Here is a 17,660-nt window from a genome sequence, read left to right on the forward strand (position 1 = left end):
TGGATGTTTGCAGGGAAGGTTGCTTGTCGAAATGAAAGGGTTGAATGTTGGCCTGTTTTCAACAGAACCGAGAAGTGAGTGAAACAAGGACACACAGATGAAAAAAGATGAATAGAAAGAAACAGGGAGAAATATCAAAATACAGAGAGAAGAATGTCAGACCGTCTAATGAAAGTATTTCATTAGAGACACGAGCTGAAGGAGGAGGCAGAGTCAAGGATATCTCTAAGTGGAGCTAAGCTATTGACAACCACCCACAGGATGTGTGAGAAGGTGTGTTACAGCCCTTTGCTTAGCTTCTACGCACATCACCTCATAGAAACTCACTGAAAGTCCAAGCAATAAAGGTGTGCGTACCTCCAGGATTTGTTTGCGTTCACGTGTTGGAGGATTTTTTACTGTCATCTAAAATCTCTGGCTTTTTAAAGGGCCTGTTATATTACATTCATTCATTCCCCGCTCTTCTCTATTGATACAGATGTCCTTGTCTCGGTATGCAACTATGCTTGATCAATACAGCCTACAGAACTAGATTCACTCAAATGCTAGACATGGTGTTTTTTATCAATTATAAATCAATCAGTGTTGAAAATGCCTACGAGGCAAGAATGGAGCTCGATAGTTCATTCAGTGTAAAGAGCATATTTTAAATCCAACATGATGGCGGCGGTGTATGTGCATGTCTTATTGTTGCTTCTCCTCTCTCCTCAGATATTGATGAGTGTGCGGATGGCTTTGTCGAGTGCGATAGTAAATCCACTTGTGTCAACTTGCCCGGCTGGTACCACTGCGAGTGCCGTGATGGCTACCATGACAACGGTTTGTTTTCCGCCAGTGGGGAGTCATGTGTAGGTGAGTGGTCTCCATTGTTTCAAACAAATATAACAAAATGAAGCTGAAGCAGTTTGAATTTTATTCCAATTTTAGGATTGCGACAACGTCTCACATGGGAAAAAGTTTACACTGTACACAGGTGTGAGTTTTTCTTCACATAGATGTAATGAAATAAATCCCCAAAAATCCAAAACATATTTCAACCTTTTTTCAGGATAGATCGTTCGCTCTCGTGTCGTCATGTTTAATCCCCTTTTTTACTTTTGAAGTTGCAAAACCACCTCTGTCTACTCAATGGGGTTTGACATTTACTTGTAATTTTCGAGTTTGCACATTTAAATTAGGTTCACACTATTTGAAACTGAAAGAATCTGACCTTTGTTACATCTCAAAGGTCCACAATGCCCAATTAATAGAAAAATACCCCATTAATTATCTACTTCATGGCCCCAGATCCTACATCTCACTGATATAAAGGTCTTCTCGTTGATTTCTAGCTTCCAGATGTGAGGTTCAAGTAACAGAGACAAGCCCTAACAGTGTCTTCTAATTAAGCCAAACTCAGAAATATCTCAACTTTAGTTTTTTATTACGTGTTGTTACATTCCTGTTAGTAATGGTGTCATTGGATAGGTATGTCACTATCAGTGTGTTTTCCTCCTAAATTGTCAGTTTGTTTTGTTTTTAGCAGCCTGCTCATTTTCTGGAACAATCTTTGATACAGCCTGTCAGGAGAAGTATCAGCTGTCAAAATGGAAACTCTCAATCTACTGCAACATTGAAACATTGCCTGTAACAATAGTGTTAGCTCTGCTCGGCTCGTTGACCCCATCTTGGCTGTCAGTTTGATTTTGTATAAAAAACACACATTAAAGAACAAAATACATCTCCGGGCTTTGAAAAGCTAAGTTATTATTTCACTGAAAGTAGGTTTCTGGGTTACATAAGTTTAAGATGGTATGCTTCTCCCAAAATCTGAAATTTTTTTGTATTTGAGTTGTAGCTAACAGGTGTGGAGAGCAGGTCATTATCTCCCTCAAAATGACATAGGAAGATGTGGGTGCTCATTACTACATGTTGTACTGTGAACCATTCTGTGGCAGGACATGCTCCTTTATGTCACTCTGGCTTTTTTAATATCTAAGTATTATAATTTCCACAAGCCCTGCATAAACGATTCCCTACCCTGAGCATATGTGTGATGTCATCCTGTTTGTGCTCCCTGCAGATATTAATGAATGCAAGTCGGGGAGGAACACCTGTGCCAACGACACGGTGTGCTTCAACCTGGATGGAGGCTATGACTGCAGGTGCCCCCACGGGCATAACTGCACCGGCGACTGTATCCATGACAACAAGGTCAAGCACAGTGGGCAGATCTGGGTGCTGGACAGCGATAGGTGCTCCGTGTGCTCCTGCCAGGTGAGGAAGAGGGGGAAAAGCAGAGGTGGTTGGATTGGATGAAACAGACAGGTGGAAAGATGGGAAAGTGTAGGATAGAGAGGCAGATAGAAAACCCAGTGCTATAGAGAGTGGAGTAATGATGTTCCCTCTCTCTGCCACTGCATGTGCACCCAACTGGTTTATGATTGAATTTCTATTCTTTGTTTATTCTTGCTCCTCTATCCAAGTTTTTGAACAAAGAATAACAAATCAAAAGCCTGCTCTTCCCTAAGAATGATGACATCCCCCACAGTGTCAGTCAGAAACCAATGTTCCTTGGTTTTGTCCTGTAATCAAACGGCTCCCCTTGAACCCGTTTGGGCTATTGAAATTTATACTATTAATATTGACGTGACCTGACGTTAGATCAATGTCATGCCAGTTAGGATTAATAGGGATTTGACTCAGGATCATCATCATTTCTAACAGTTATTATTCAATCAGTATTTTCAAGTTCTTCTAATGTTTCATATTTGAAATTTGGATTTGGACACATTTGCACCTCTTTGAGCTTTGAGGGAGTATTCACAAAGAGTCCAAAGTTTGATAAATGTCTTATCTGGGGGAATAGATTGGTCACCGTCAGTTGTATAAAGTATTGTCTTTCAGTTCACTGTTTTGATTGTATGACCCAGAATTCAAAACGCAGAAGGCTGCTATAAAAAAGATAACTTTAAACAAAACATCACTGTATGCAACTGTACGGGATTTTCTCACAGGTTCACTCGATAGATCATTCACCAGCAGATGAGCAGATATTTTCGTTGTCATTTGAGAACAAATACACCTTGCGATGATCAGTGACACGATCCCAGATAAAAGTTATCCAAGTTTGTTGTACAGAATGTCAATGTTGTGTTTCTAATATGTTTCTGCTGCTGCCAGTAAGTGGAAAACATAAAAGAGTGAAATGAAGATATGGTTCATCGTACACCAAAAACTAACTTCCTGGTAATTATTTTAACTATGTGTCGTTGACGTCTCATCAGGCTTGCTTGTAGTGTTCTCAGTTAGGGATCAAGATAGCTCGTTGCTTCTTAAGCTAGTAATGCAGTAGCTGACCCCTTGGGGCCAAGTCATTTTTGCAAATGTTATTCATCAAATTCAGAAAGAAGACTGCCACACTAAACCCTGATGCAACAGCGCTGTTGACAATGACAGTGATCCTGTTTTGACGAGCAATTTCATAAATCCTGACATATGAAGCGATTTTGAAAGGTCTCTTCCAGTGTGAGTCAGGCTTTTGATGTGGAAGCTTGGATTGATTTCTGACACCGCAGTGACGAGGCATCTGGGGACATTTCATCCAGAAAACTCATCCCATCATCCCAAACACATTTTCTCTGTGTGATTATCAGGTCATGGACCAGTCATACTTTGCATTTCAACGTTTCACTCAACCTAATGCCAAGTGTCTGGGAGTAGTGGAAGGTGATTATAGTGGATTAGTGTCGGTAGTGAATGATCAAGCTGCAAATTATTCATTTGATTACAAAGGACCAGGGCAGAAATGGCTCCTTAATTAAATGAGTCATATTAATTGATTTGCGAGATTGAAGAGCTGCCTGTCAAAATTAGTTGTATTGAGCGATTGAAGAAGCAGAAGAGTAAACATGTTATTGTTTTGGAGTTAGGCGGACACAGCTGGATATTAGATGGAGATGTGCGACTAACTGATCGAGGAAACCAAGGTCAAACATGGCAGCGGAGACAAAGACAGGGATGTCTCCTGACTGAGGTGGTGCAATATGCAAATAGTTCATTCATTTCACTGCTTGGAGCAACAGATGGGTATCGTTCAGCAGGGGCCACTTACTATAAAACATTGCAAAAATTAAATTGCTTTTAATTAATTGGCAGAGAAAAAACAATTTACAGGAACTCTAGGTATCGCTGCAGCTCTGGCATTGAAGTGGTCCAGAATCCCAAATGAGGATGCAATACAGAAAAACTTAAGGACAACTGAAACCATTTTTGGGCATTGAAACAACTGCAAGAAATTATAAAGAAATATAAAAGTGCATTCGAAACATTCAATTATATACATTTTGTGTTTTGTTCCATTTTGAACAATAGTTTAATCTGTCTATTTCATATTGATTCATATGAATTATACCTTAGATGTAAAAAAAAAATAAAGAATGCCCACTTAAATGTTTTGTTAAACTTCAAACTCTGGTCCAAAACCAAATATTTGTGTTTCAATATCATAAAAGATTAATAAAAACCAGAAAGAAATCCCATTATAGAAGCTGGAACCAAAGATATATTTGGTTCCTTGCAACTTACATTTACCCTTACTTGATTATCAAAATAGTTGCTAATTAATTTTCTGTCTATCAACGTATTTATTGACCCACAACTAGTTTTTATTGTCCAAACAGCCCTAAAGTTATGTGCTTTATAACTTAGAGAATCAGTCTAAATTGGCAGCAGCAGACGTGAGTAGAAGAGAAGGAAGTGACAAAGATAGTGAGTTGAATTCAGACCTGCAGCAGTTCTTATATGTGGAAGGCACCTTAAATCACCGAGACAACTAGACAGCAGAGTAGCACTTTTTCAAACACTCCCGAAGAACCAGGGAGCTTCAGTGTTAATAAAATATGTTCCAATATGGTCTATCTTTCCTCCAGTCAGAGCCTCTATAGCCATGAAATACAGCTTTGAATCAGTTGCTAGGCTACGCAGTCTTTACTACAATATTTATTAACAACATACATGTTTAATGATCCCACAACAAATGGCCTTGTCTTTGCATGTGTGGTTCTTTCAAATCTGCACTAAAAACACATCTTTTTACACTAGCCTTCCCCACCTAACTCCCACCTTCTTCTTTTTGTTTAACCTCTGTTTTGTTTTTAACCCTAGTATAAATTGATAAATGATCTGTTTGCATAGTTTTGGTAGTCCAATATGTAAAGCGTATTTGAGTACCATAAAAAGCGCTATATAAATGTGATTTATTATTATTATTATTATTATATTATTATTATTATTATGTGCGCTGATGTGTTCTGTGCTCCCCGCTCAGGCTGGCCAGGTGATGTGCCGCCGGATGGTGTGCGACTGCGACAACCCCAACGCCGACCTGTTCTGCTGCCCCGAGTGCGACCCCCGCCTGAGCAGCCAGTGTCTGCACCAGAACGGCCTGCTCACCTACGGCAGCGGCGACACATGGGTGGAGAACTGCCAGCAGTGCCAGTGCCTGGTGAGTACGGCTGGATAAATAAACCCCCGCATGTTTGTGAAACTCACATCGCGGGGATTTTTGATGCTTTCATCAAGAGCAATTTACGGTGACAGCAAAAACAAAGCATAAGCGTTCATTGGCATGCCACACTGCCCACACAAGACACAGACAGAACAATACTCCAGTCTCCATGGAAATGAATGAGAGACGTGCTATGTAAAGAGAGTCAAGGAGAGAAGTTTTGTGGCAGCAGAGGGGGAGCGATTAGGAGGTGAATAAGGAAGGTTGCGGAGAGGAGAACATGAAGATTGCTTTTCAACTGGTGTCAGAAGAGAGGAAGTAACTAATTAGTGACATTTTAAAGAATTCAAAGGACCCTCTTCACTGCTGTGATGGGATTTTATGTTTTTATTGAAGGATGCATCCATGTTGGTAGAAGAGGAGAAAATGTGTTTGCCTGGAGAGTGGGAGGTGTAGCACGATCAGTGTGTGCTTAGAGAAGGTTGTGTTGATTGATGAGTGTATGGTGTTCCTCAGTGTCCTCTACATGCAATCATATTTCTCATACAAAACAATAAAACATTGTGTTCATCATATAAATCCTTCACGGCCCTGTGTTTCACATGTCTTCTGCCATGTGGACCTTTTTCCTCGGTATTCACACAGCTGCTGTTCAAGCAACAGAGAAGCGTGTTTCCCAATAAACCTGACACAAAACAATCAATCCTTATACCTGTGATGCTCCCTCTCACCACACACCGATATGTATATTAAATGCAAATGTCCTTCTTTACATTTTACCGCACTATCTTGTCTCAACAACCCTGTAGCACACACCCACACCAGTGTCACTCCTTCTGTTCAGTGACTCACAAATCATCTTCACTGTAGATCCGAGACAAGCACTTTAGAAACTCGTTTTTTGTTCTCCCTCCCCTCCCTTTTTTGTTGCTTTTAAAGACCAGCCATACTTGAAACTAATAGAAGTTGGCTCCAGATTTATGGTCTGAGTGGCAGCACTAATACCATCCCCTCCCTCCCCCACCCCGCCATTGTGATGCCGCCCCGATGCCCGTACCTGAGGGTTGCCTTTTTAGATTTCTTACAGCGAGCCATTATAGAGGAGCTTGAAAATCAGTGCTCAGCTGAGAGGCAGCGGGGAAGCACAGTCTGCTGAAAATGGGTTCGCTCGGCTTCACTCTCGCTGAGGCTGTGCTCACTGTAGGCACTTATATATGTTGACACAAACAGACACAAACCCATTTGAGGATGCAGGCTGCAGCAGCATGAGCACACGCACGTACACACATCGAATACAAACACGAGTATGTACACACACACATGTACATGTTTGAGGGCATAGGCACACCTGTCACCAAGACAACACATGCTAATGCTTTCATACAGCCACGCATGCAGACAGTCAGAGATAAAACACATTCACCCAAAGCAGGGGACCACCAGCCGCTCGGTATAAAGAGCAGCACTTGAAAGGGCGAGGGAGGAGGCTGCTGTGCGATACCGTTCTGAGGCTCCGTTAGCGTGACAGGGACGTGAAATGAACCTTGAATGGTGCTACACTTAGCAGAGCCATGGCTGTCCAGGCTCAGCAGGGGCCTTAAAACACTCAGCGACAGCAGCCAGATGGGCGAATCATTCTCCCAAGACAGAGACATGAATCCTTTGGGTGCTAACCGTGCAATCATTTGAAATCAAGAATATGGCCTTTGCAAGAATGTGCACTCATGTGCTCGTTTGATATTTGCTATCTTGTTGAATCGCCAGGAGATCAAAGGCGCAGATTCCTTCGCCATAGGTTACGCTTTAGGTTTGGGGCGAAGAGAAGAAAGAGCCAGATTACTGCCGGCTGATTCTCTGGCAAATATAAATGTCACTATTTTTAATCTCCTTCAGGCTTTTTGTGAAATGCACTCATATACATGGTGAATCTCTGCATCTATCTATGTAAAAGCAAAGAGATTAATTTAGAGCTGTGACCACTCCATGAAAAGCCAGATTAAAATAATGACCTTCTGAAATGTATGAAAGAAATCAAAGACCGGCTTCAGCTCCAGGTTGTTTCCATTGCTCTGGGTTAAAAGCTGATTGTATAGCAAATCTTTCTCCTTTGTGATCATAGGCCACATCTCCATAAACTGACAAAGATGACAGTGTCCCTTTCCGCAGCGTGGGACAGATACCTGGGGCTAGATTCAATCCCTCCCTCTGGCTATCAGCAAAGAGTGCCACTCGGGGGGATTTCCCACTTCCAATGTTTACACACTACATGGAAGCAGATAGCGCGCATTAGCACTGCAAGAGCCAGCGCTTTATAACCAGCCTAATTTACTACAACATTCCCTAAAATGCTGAGCCAACGCTTTTCAGTGATATTAAATATCCCCTGTGGGAAAGTTGCATCAAGCCTCCTGTAACTTAATGTGTGTGTATGCCTTTTGTGTCTGCAGTGTGCTTAAACATACAGTCTGAGACCATATTTCATTTCCAGGGTCGGTGTGAAGTAGAAAGGCACATAGATGCCAGTGTAAGCAGAAGTGGGTCATCTCTGAATGATATAGTGTACAATAGAAAGGGCATATGAAGTTGGCCAATGTTTATGACCCGTTTTCTCCGGCCAAAAGCAAATGGCAGCAGCAGAAATCCAATAACGCTCTCTATGCTGAAAGTTTGTTCCGAGATTAGTATAGGAACAACAAGGAGAGACGGGGACGAGGACAAGTCAATTAAAAAGCCGGAACATTTACTTCCACAGTCTGAAAATACTTGCTGACTGTGTTGGAAGATTGCTCTCCTCATCTATATTTTCAAGGTACCCTTAACTACAGTTTTTTTCATCAAGTGGAGACGCTCCCTCTAGCATGCAGATACACGGCGTCAGGAGAAATATGTGTATTTGCATGAATAACTTGTTTAGGGCAGGGAAATGCAATAGAGCGTTTGCACAGATTATTTTAAATCTCTTTTTTCATCTGTCTGTGCTTCCATCTGAAACTCTCTCTCCCTCCGCCTCTGCAGCAGGGGCAGGTGGACTGCTGGCCTCTGCCGTGCCCGCCTGTGGAATGTGAGTTTACCGTGGTGCCCGAGGGCGAGTGCTGTCCCCGCTGTGTCACCGACCCATGCCAGGCCGACACCATCCGCAACGACATCACCAAGACGTGCACAGACGAGCACAACATATCACGCTTCAGCGGCTCCTCCTGGATTAAACACGGCACGGAGTGCACCCTGTGCCAGTGCAAGGTACGACCGCCCGCAGCGTCCGAAACAGCAAATTACAGCAAAGAAGGCCAGGAAGAATGGCTTTAAAATTGAGAACTCTGTGTGCTTTGAAAAAGAAGAGTACACTGTGCTCCAGACTTTACATTGTGGAAGCAATTTGTGCATCTTTTACACCTAATGGCTATATTTATTACACTTCGAGGGAAATATGTCTGTAGGTTCCTTTGCACATAGAAAACACAATGTACCTGTGTTTAATAGTAGGCTAATAGAAATGCCCAAAGGTGAAAAGGGTGAATGAAATGAGTAGCTCAGTCTATTTTTAAACCAAAAAGTTACAATTAAGCGCAGAGAGTATAACAAATGAGATGTAATGCTCCATTTGCAAACTGCTTTCAAATGTCCAGGTTTAATATAATATGGGGTCAATTTATAGGCAGTTTTGTTTTGTTTTTTAAAGAATTCTACTGTGTAGGAGTGGGGGAAACAGATGTGGGGACTGCTGATACTGAGCTGACATAAATAACAACAACTGGTTATTTATTCTGTTTTACTGCTGGTTTCTTCGTCTTTATGTTACTGGTTGTTAGGGGTGGGGGAAATAATCAATACTACTACTGTCAGGTATCCTAATAGCTCAAAATGTAATTTGGAAACATTTGCGTTTATTTTCTTAACCAAGTTGGCATAAGACAATTGCTACTTCTCATATCTGCTGAACATGAAGAAACTGCTAGCAGCCAGTTAGCTTAACTTAGCATAAATACTCAAAACAGGGGCTAGCAGCTAGCCTGGATTTATCCAAAAGTACTAAAATAATAATATTCACTCATTATATCTCTCAAAAAACTCTGATTTAAGAAAAATGTATAATATATGAAATTAATTGTCGACAAGTTCTCCTTTATGTCAACGCTGGTTGCCTGGCAACCTCACAGTAAGACAATACTCCTGTCTCCAATCTTTATGCGAAACTTAGATAGCCCGCTGCTGTGAATTCATATTTCTCCACAGATATGAGAACAAGATACATCTACTCATCAAATTCTCAGCAAGAAAACAATACGTGTATTTTACCCAACTCTTGCTTTAATAAAAAATAACTGAAACCTAGACTTTGAGAACACACACTGAGAAAACATCCGCCAGCCCCTCTTCTCCTCGCCTCTGGCTCAGCTGCAGCAGCCTGCTCTGTGTTAAACAAGCAGACATGTTTGCACACGCAGCACTTACAATGTATGGAGTCTCAAATATTCTATCTAGGAAACAGACCAACTTGCATAATTGGTTGGAGTAAATGAGGTGGAGGAAGCTGCTCTCTGCACGTTTTTTGTTTTAAGACTTTTGGCCCAGAACAATCAATTTGAAAGTAAACCAAGCAGGCGAATATCCTCTTCATTAACAATTGTGAGCATAAATTGTTTGCCTCAGCTTTAGGACTAATCCACTAACAATGACTCCCGTTGCTTGAGTTTCTAGAACGTAATATGTGTTCTCGGCTTGCCTGACATAACAACAGAAAAGGGAAATAAGAAAACTGAAAAATATCAGTTCTATCTTTTCATTTAAAAAAGTTTTAGATTTAGTTTTTAGTGTTTATTTGAACGGCGCTGCAGTTTTCTACCCTAGCAAACCTTTAGCCATCCAGTAACCGCAGTTAAAGGTGAAATGTCTGTGAGACCGTTCACATTTGTACTCTCCGAAGAATAACTCCACCTTGGATCAGTCGGTCCTGAAATGATACCCAGGGGAATTCTAAATGCCAAACTCAATCTGTATGCCACAGCAAAACCTTAAAATATTAACGATCGCGCTTCAAAAACACTGTGAAGAAGTCGATGATCACTGATGTGTTTCTTTTTCCTTCTCTCTCTTCCAGAACGGACACATCTGTTGCTCAGTGGACCCCATGTGTCTTTAGTCCCGCAGAGCTGAAGGCACCTGTACAGTGTTCTCCATGTAAAAAAAAAAAAGTAACACCACCCCTATGTCTCCTCACTGTCCTCTTGCAGGCGTGGGTCAGAAAGTCTTTGCTTCGTTAGGATTTCAGCCTGTTGCACCAGATGGATGGGGGTTACGAATCAGGATAATTCATTCAATGTCACACACAGACAATGTAAAAATGTCAGGTACTTTCTGCAGGATTTCTAGCTCTTATCGTATGTTTCTAAGGTAAACTCCAGCCACCTGGTTCCTCATGCATGTAAAAGCATTAGGATTGTTTTCGCAAATGCGTTGTGACCCACGTCTGCCTCCTTAACGCCTCTTTATACCAAATGCAAACCTATATCATACCAAACAGATGATGGGAAACTGTTTCCTTAAACCCACTTTCTTTGTCTCACCACTTAAAAGTGAACCTTTAAGGATCACTGCCCCCCCCCCCCCCACCCGCCCCGTCCACTCCGAATCATCGCTACATGAATCTGTAAGATATTACTATTACTGGCATGACTGTGCTTGATGTCCGAAACCTTTTTGCTGATTTCTAAATTCTCAGTGATGATGATACCTTAGATAGAGTAAAGGCGTTTAGCATAAGGTTCCTTTGCCACATTTATGAATTGTCTTTATTATGTGGTGCTTTGTAGCATTTTGTTCCATTTCTCTTTTTTGTAATTTTTCTTTCCAAGCTTGTTATTGTGTAATAGTGAAATAAAGTATTTCCATTTACATTTAATTATTGTCTTTTGCTTATGTATGTGTGTGGTTTATCTGTATTCATTATTTTTAATAATTTGTATTCAGATGCCAGTTTATTAGGTACACCTAGCTTTAACAACTGCAGTGTAATACAACAGTCCCACAATAAATCCTACCTTTATGAGTTTGTGTAAGTGTTTCTATTATTTTGTCCACACTGTTTTTTATAAATGAGGGTAGGCTGAATAACAGAAACACCTCTCTGTGTAATGTATCACTGTTCACCACAAACTGCAGCATCCAAAACGATCATACCGTTTTATATTCCAAACAATTGAATTAGTAATTGGCTTTTAATTAGTTTTAATCAGGTTCAGGGTTCTACTTCCTAAGGCTTTCATGATCATATAATTGTAAATAATGACTTTATTAAAGGTTAATACATAGTTTTCAACCATTTTTTCAACAAATAAAAGGTTTGCCAGGTAACATCCACATTTCTTGGATGAAATAACATCCTTAATAAGTTCATTATTGACCTTGCAAAGAAAAACAGACACAATAATATCTCCTAATCATCGCTTAAATTTCCGTCGGGATGGAAAAAGATATTTCCATCTTATTTGAGTTCACTTCCTTGCCATGTAATTAAAAATCACCCTACAAGTTCAAATCTAATGTCAACACACCTTTTTAATTGTGTTAAGTCACCTTGTACACTGTTTTATATTGAATACCTTATATTTGTATTTCCTTTAATACAGTAGAGGTATCTCTGGACGCATTTCCTAGCCGTTTGTTCAGATGATCTTAAACACTTGAGTAAATGATAACAAATAATCGTTCATGAAAGTACAGGATATGTGTAGCACTCTATAGATTATGAAATTGTTTGGTCACAGAACCTGAATCAAATCTAAATTAAATTGATCGAAAGGCATTACTGTTCATGTCGGTTACACTGAATCTGATGCGTAACATGTTCTTGCTGGTAATCTCACACCAGATCAAAAGTGTGTCAATTTTAAAGGATTATCAATATGCATTACCAACTGCTGAGATTATACATTTAGCCTTTGAACATCAGCTTAACTTGGGCGACAGAGAGTGAATTGATTGATTTTGCAAGCTGAATAAGTCAAATCAAATTGGTGACTTGCATAGCTCCAATACTAACAGGGTTGTACCTTCATTTGGATTTGAAGAGGCCCCTTGTGTTGAATACACTCCAACATCCCCATATCAGGATGCAGTGGAATGGACCTCCTCGTTGTAGCACACAGATTCCTCTCCTCCGCACTTTGTCCTGTGCCTCTGGAGATGGTAGTAATACTTGTACGGCAGAACGGCACTTAAAGCTCCTAATATAATTATCTATCAGCTCACAGGCGCGGACAAATGAGCTCAGCCTGAAGATGGCTATATTTCCCCGTGGAGCAATGGCATCCTCTCTTCCACCAACTGATTCTCCGACTCTACCTTGCAGCTGCTTACATTAACAAACACACAGCGTAATAGGGCCCATTTATATTCGACATACTCCCTGCTCACTTGAGCTTTTTCTGCTACTCTCCTCCCCCAAAAACTTTTTTACTTCAGGTTATCCTGACTCCGAACTCATCCCTGAGTTGAATGATAGGGCAGGGGATGGCGGGCAGTTCGCAGCGGCTGCTCGTAGGTTGGCAAGGGCACCATCTGGCCTGCTTTGGTCCAGTGGCTTCTAGCTGGTGGTGGCTTGGAGCCAGTGGGCACCTGAGTAGTGGTGGCACAGCAGGGCACACTGGTCCTCCAGCTGGCTCCTAAATGTCCAATTTTCCATGGCAGTGCTGAACCCTCTGCAACAGATGCCGGGACCCACAGGGAGTCCACTTCACTGCCTGTCCTATATTCACCGTTAATGACCGCACATATCATTGTGGCTTTCGAAGCGAGGCAAAAGAGAAAAGCTCAGTTCTACTTCAGTATAGAGTTTAAATGCATTAACTTGCAACATTTCTTTCATTTATGACAGTTTTTTCATTATGTTTTCAGTGAGTTTCCATTATTCAAATGGATCTAATTGGTCTGTAAAGTTCACTGCACCGTTAAAGAGATCTCTGTGGAGAAAAAGGAGGGAAGGGAATGCAATCCGTCCAGTAAGTATAGAAACATCACATGAACAAGTGTAGTGTGAAGCATTTACTAGATGAATATTTACCTCATATCACTGCAGTGTAAACTCACAGATTTCTGTTTATTTGTTTTCAGAAATCTGCAGGATTGACTGAATGCACAAACATATAGCCTCAGCCAGAACAAGAAGGGAAGTCCCTTTTGTCATGTTTGTCTGTATATGTAAACAAACAAATACAAATGGCTGTACCACTGTGACTTTGGCTTTGTTTCCAGATTGAACTGTAGCTGAAGCAGGAATAATGACGATAGACACCGTTCATCAAAAACTGATTCACCCTGCTTACATGTCTGTACTGCGATTTGGCTATTTGAACTATAAACCCAATCATTGGCCGTTGCTGTATGCCCATGTGACATCCCAAAACCAGATGTTTCATGTGTGTTGGTATTAACAGTTAAGTGACTGATAAAGCTTGTCCTGAACATGGTCTTTATTAGCCCAGCTGGCAAAGCGCGGCTCTATTTGTAATCTGATTTGTTCCACGATTTGGTCAACAATGAAATATCCCATCGGGAATATTCCAGTTTAATCTTGAATTGACATTAATGATTCCCAGATGATGAGTCCTCCTGACTTGGATGATCATTGCCTTTTTCTGTAATGTAAGGTTGACATATTTGACTTTTGGTTAAATATATATCAACAACTATTATTGCAATAACATTTGATACACACATTTACTGAATGCCCCCTTAAGGAGAGGTTGTAATAACAGTGACGTTTCATTAAGCACCATCAAGAAAACATCTACAAATTCCAAGCTTCTTCTGTTGGAAGACATTAAAGCTAGTGAATGGACCATGAATCAGTTTTTTCAAACTTCATTTTTGTTTTGTTTGTTTGCGTTGTCCCAGATCTTACATTTCTCAAATATGAGTCCTCCACCAACATTTCCAAAGTCAAGATATAAGGTTCATGCTCAGGATGAATGTGTTGAATACTGTTATATATATTTTATAACAGAACAACAGATCTTTATTCTTTTTGTGTGAGTCCTATACATGCACATTCACCCTCTCTGTTATTGTGAGAAAGGTCTTCCAAAGGTGTGATGAAAAAAAAGTCAAATTAAATAAGTACAATATTAACAGAACTGCTTTTTCAACACTAGTTTCTGTCCCCGGCTGCCTTAAATTCTTTAAGCAGTGCAACAGTTAGTCATCACTTATTATTCACTAAATTGGACTAAACCAAAACCCCCTTTCCCCAACAGAGGAATAGTAAAGCAGACATCATTATCACAAACCCCTGTCTTGGGATTCAGTCCTCTTAGTGAGTTTTTGGATGTGTGGAGGAATATATCCGTGCCATATGTCCCTCTGTTAGGTATCAGAAAGCAGCAGGAGGAATTACAGAAGAATAGCGTTTCCCTTAGGGGAGGAAGGACTGAGGGGGAAACCTGCTCTCTGGCTGCGTCTGAGTGCTCTGATAAATTTCACAGGGTCTCCCAGAGTCACGGAGCTGTCAGCACAGAGTGATGGGCCATGCCAGGACATGATACACTGATCTAATTGGAGAATAGCTCAAAGACAGTAGAGGAGATTCCAGTTGATCCGTAGCTGTGGCTCGCCTCCTCTGGGGGATTTTTCGGCTTTATATTTAGCTTTAGATACAGCACTACTAGTTTAATTAAGCGCAGTTTTTTTATGTGGTGCTAGAAAACATGTCAATAAAGCAAATAGTGTGAATGTTTCAGAATGCCTACATAAGATCTAAAGACATGTAACAAGGAGCTTTTTGAAATTGTAATCAAAGGCCGAATGCAATCGATCACAGAGCCTGCCAACAGGATTCAGTCAATACACTGTTAACACGACATTGGGCATCAGGCTTCAAAACCCCACAAACATTTTTGAAACTCCTGTTTTGATGTGTTCTCTCAATTATTGCATGGCCCTCCAGAAATCAATATCTCATCTCTCAGCCCAATGGCAAACTTGGAAGAGGCCTCAGACAAACAGCTAATACTCTGACAATGAAATATCTTTTCCCAGACCTCAGGTGTTGATACAGCTGCTGGGCCTTCACACAGTAGGTATTGTTTTATATTTTAACATCAAAGCAGAAACTAGATGCTCTTATTGGGAATAATTTTCGGCAAGTGATGAGGTAGGGTTCATGCTTATAAATAAACATATATTTCACAGGACTCTGATTACCTTTCTATGATATGTCTATGTTTTGTATGGCTTATTACTTTATTACATGCTATACTAGTACATTTGATTTACCTTCTTAAAAAAGATACAAAACCAGTTATAGTATTTTTTTCCAAATCTCACACTTTTCAAAGAAAACTTTCAAACTCATACTCTGATTTTTTCACACTTCACACTTCGACATTCTATATTATATTAACTTATTTTTGTAAATATATATATATTTTTCAAAGATAGTATTCTATTTCTTTTTTCGTATTTTTCAACATAATATACCGTGATATTTCTCATGTTTTTTGATGTACTATACTTTACTTTACATGTTACTTGTTAGACGCTTTTATCCACAGCGACTTACATCACAGGAGCAGCTTGGGTGAAGTGTCTTGCCCAAGGACACAATGACATGCTGAATGCAGTGGGGATTAAACCAGTGCTCCCCTGATCCGAAGATCAACGCACTAGTCCATTGCGGGACACACTATTTGTTTTATTTACTTTGGCTTTGAAAAAAACTGAAGGTACAATAATAATGAAATACGTTTTCTGTAACAGAGCAAGCTTTTTCTTAGTAATCCTCTCACGACCCGTCAGTTTAACCCCTTGGAGAGGTCCTGACCCTGGCTTGAGAGCCATTGCCTTAAACCAATTCTGTCTCTTCCCTTTTCCTTCCTCAGATGTTTTAATTCAATCTATAACTCATTTACACAAATACATGTTCTGTAAGCAAATCCTGCTGGGGAACAAAACACATAACAAATTTAAATTGTTTCCCACTGGCATAAATCAAACAGCAGACCGTACCCGAGCCGGCCTCATACTAATCTGAGCCGGGTGTCATGTGTATGCAGGCTACACATTCAAGCGACCTTGTGGAGATAGTATCATTATTTCTCGTATCGGCCATATTAATTGGGTCAGCAGCTGCAAGAAGCTTGACCCGTGCTGTTGCTTGGCAACGATTTCCCAAGCATATAAAAACACTATAACTTTTCTTGATAAGCATTTCAGCAACCTGGTTTTAAGACTTTCTGATGTTATTGAATAAAACAACTGGGTCAAAAAAGTTCAATAGGGTATATAACAAATGTATTAATTTATTGTCAACACAGGGTTAAACAGACATACATTTAGCAAACACAGAAAAAAGATTCAATCTGCTTTAAGTAAAAAGCACAAACACAAAGGGACTGAAGGAAGTGTCAGCTTTGCAACACTATGAAAACAACAAAGAGGAAGGCCTCCCTTGTAACCTAAACACAATACATAACAAACAGATTAAACTCTTCCAGTCTAGAACGCGTCTGGCCTTGGTGAGACACTAATATCTAATGTCCTCGTAGAGCTGTAACGTATAAAAGGATAATTACAGAAGCAAAAGCTGCAAACCAATTATGCTAAACAAATTGACCTCTTCACAGAATGGCCTTTGTCAAAAAACAAGTGTGGCAAACACCTACGCCCTCCTCAAGCCTCAAGTGCACACAGACACACAAACACACGTACACACGACATGCACTATTTTGTATAAAACATCCTTTACAGACACAAAAACACACCTATGCCTCCTCAATGTACCCACACACAAATGCGGCCACACACGCACACACCAGTAAGGAGTCGGGGGTGTGCAACCGTAATAATAATTAAGGTTAACAGAATTAAATAAATAAATGATCACATAAAAACATGTTGCACTGATTAAGTATTCAATTCATTAATTTGAGGCACATTTATTTGGTGTATAAATTAACTTCGTAAAGAAATGTTCGTGGTGTGCCACTTAAAGTGAAATCCAACCCACAGAGTAGCTGCTCTGATTGGTCCGACTCCTGCCAATAGATAGGAGCTGACCAATCAGAGGTCAGTCAGCTAATAATATAAACATGTCTTCAAATTTGAGTCCGAAAAGAAAACTGTAAATGGAAAGAAGCAGAAAATGAAACGCAAGATGCATTATGATAAGCAGAATGTA

General features: G+C 40.4%; 1 protein-coding gene across 1 annotated transcript in view; it reads left to right on the forward strand.

The window, feature by feature from the left end:
* The window catches only part of nell2a (neural EGFL like 2a), a 71,098-nt gene extending 59,711 nt beyond the window's left edge, over nucleotides 1-11,387 (forward strand). Inside the window, exons 16-20 of the mRNA XM_063908439.1 lie at nucleotides 712-852; nucleotides 2,063-2,256; nucleotides 5,309-5,485; nucleotides 8,504-8,728; nucleotides 10,587-11,387. Of these exons, the coding sequence (XP_063764509.1) occupies nucleotides 712-852; nucleotides 2,063-2,256; nucleotides 5,309-5,485; nucleotides 8,504-8,728; nucleotides 10,587-10,628 (779 nt within the window). The 3' untranslated portion in view covers nucleotides 10,629-11,387. The remainder of the gene's footprint in view (nucleotides 1-711; nucleotides 853-2,062; nucleotides 2,257-5,308; nucleotides 5,486-8,503; nucleotides 8,729-10,586) is intronic.
* Nucleotides 11,388-17,660: the final 6,273 nt, after the last annotated feature.

Source organism: Eleginops maclovinus, chromosome 2 (genome assembly GCF_036324505.1).
Source record: "Eleginops maclovinus isolate JMC-PN-2008 ecotype Puerto Natales chromosome 2, JC_Emac_rtc_rv5, whole genome shotgun sequence".
NCBI lineage: Eukaryota > Metazoa > Chordata > Actinopteri > Perciformes > Eleginopidae > Eleginops > Eleginops maclovinus.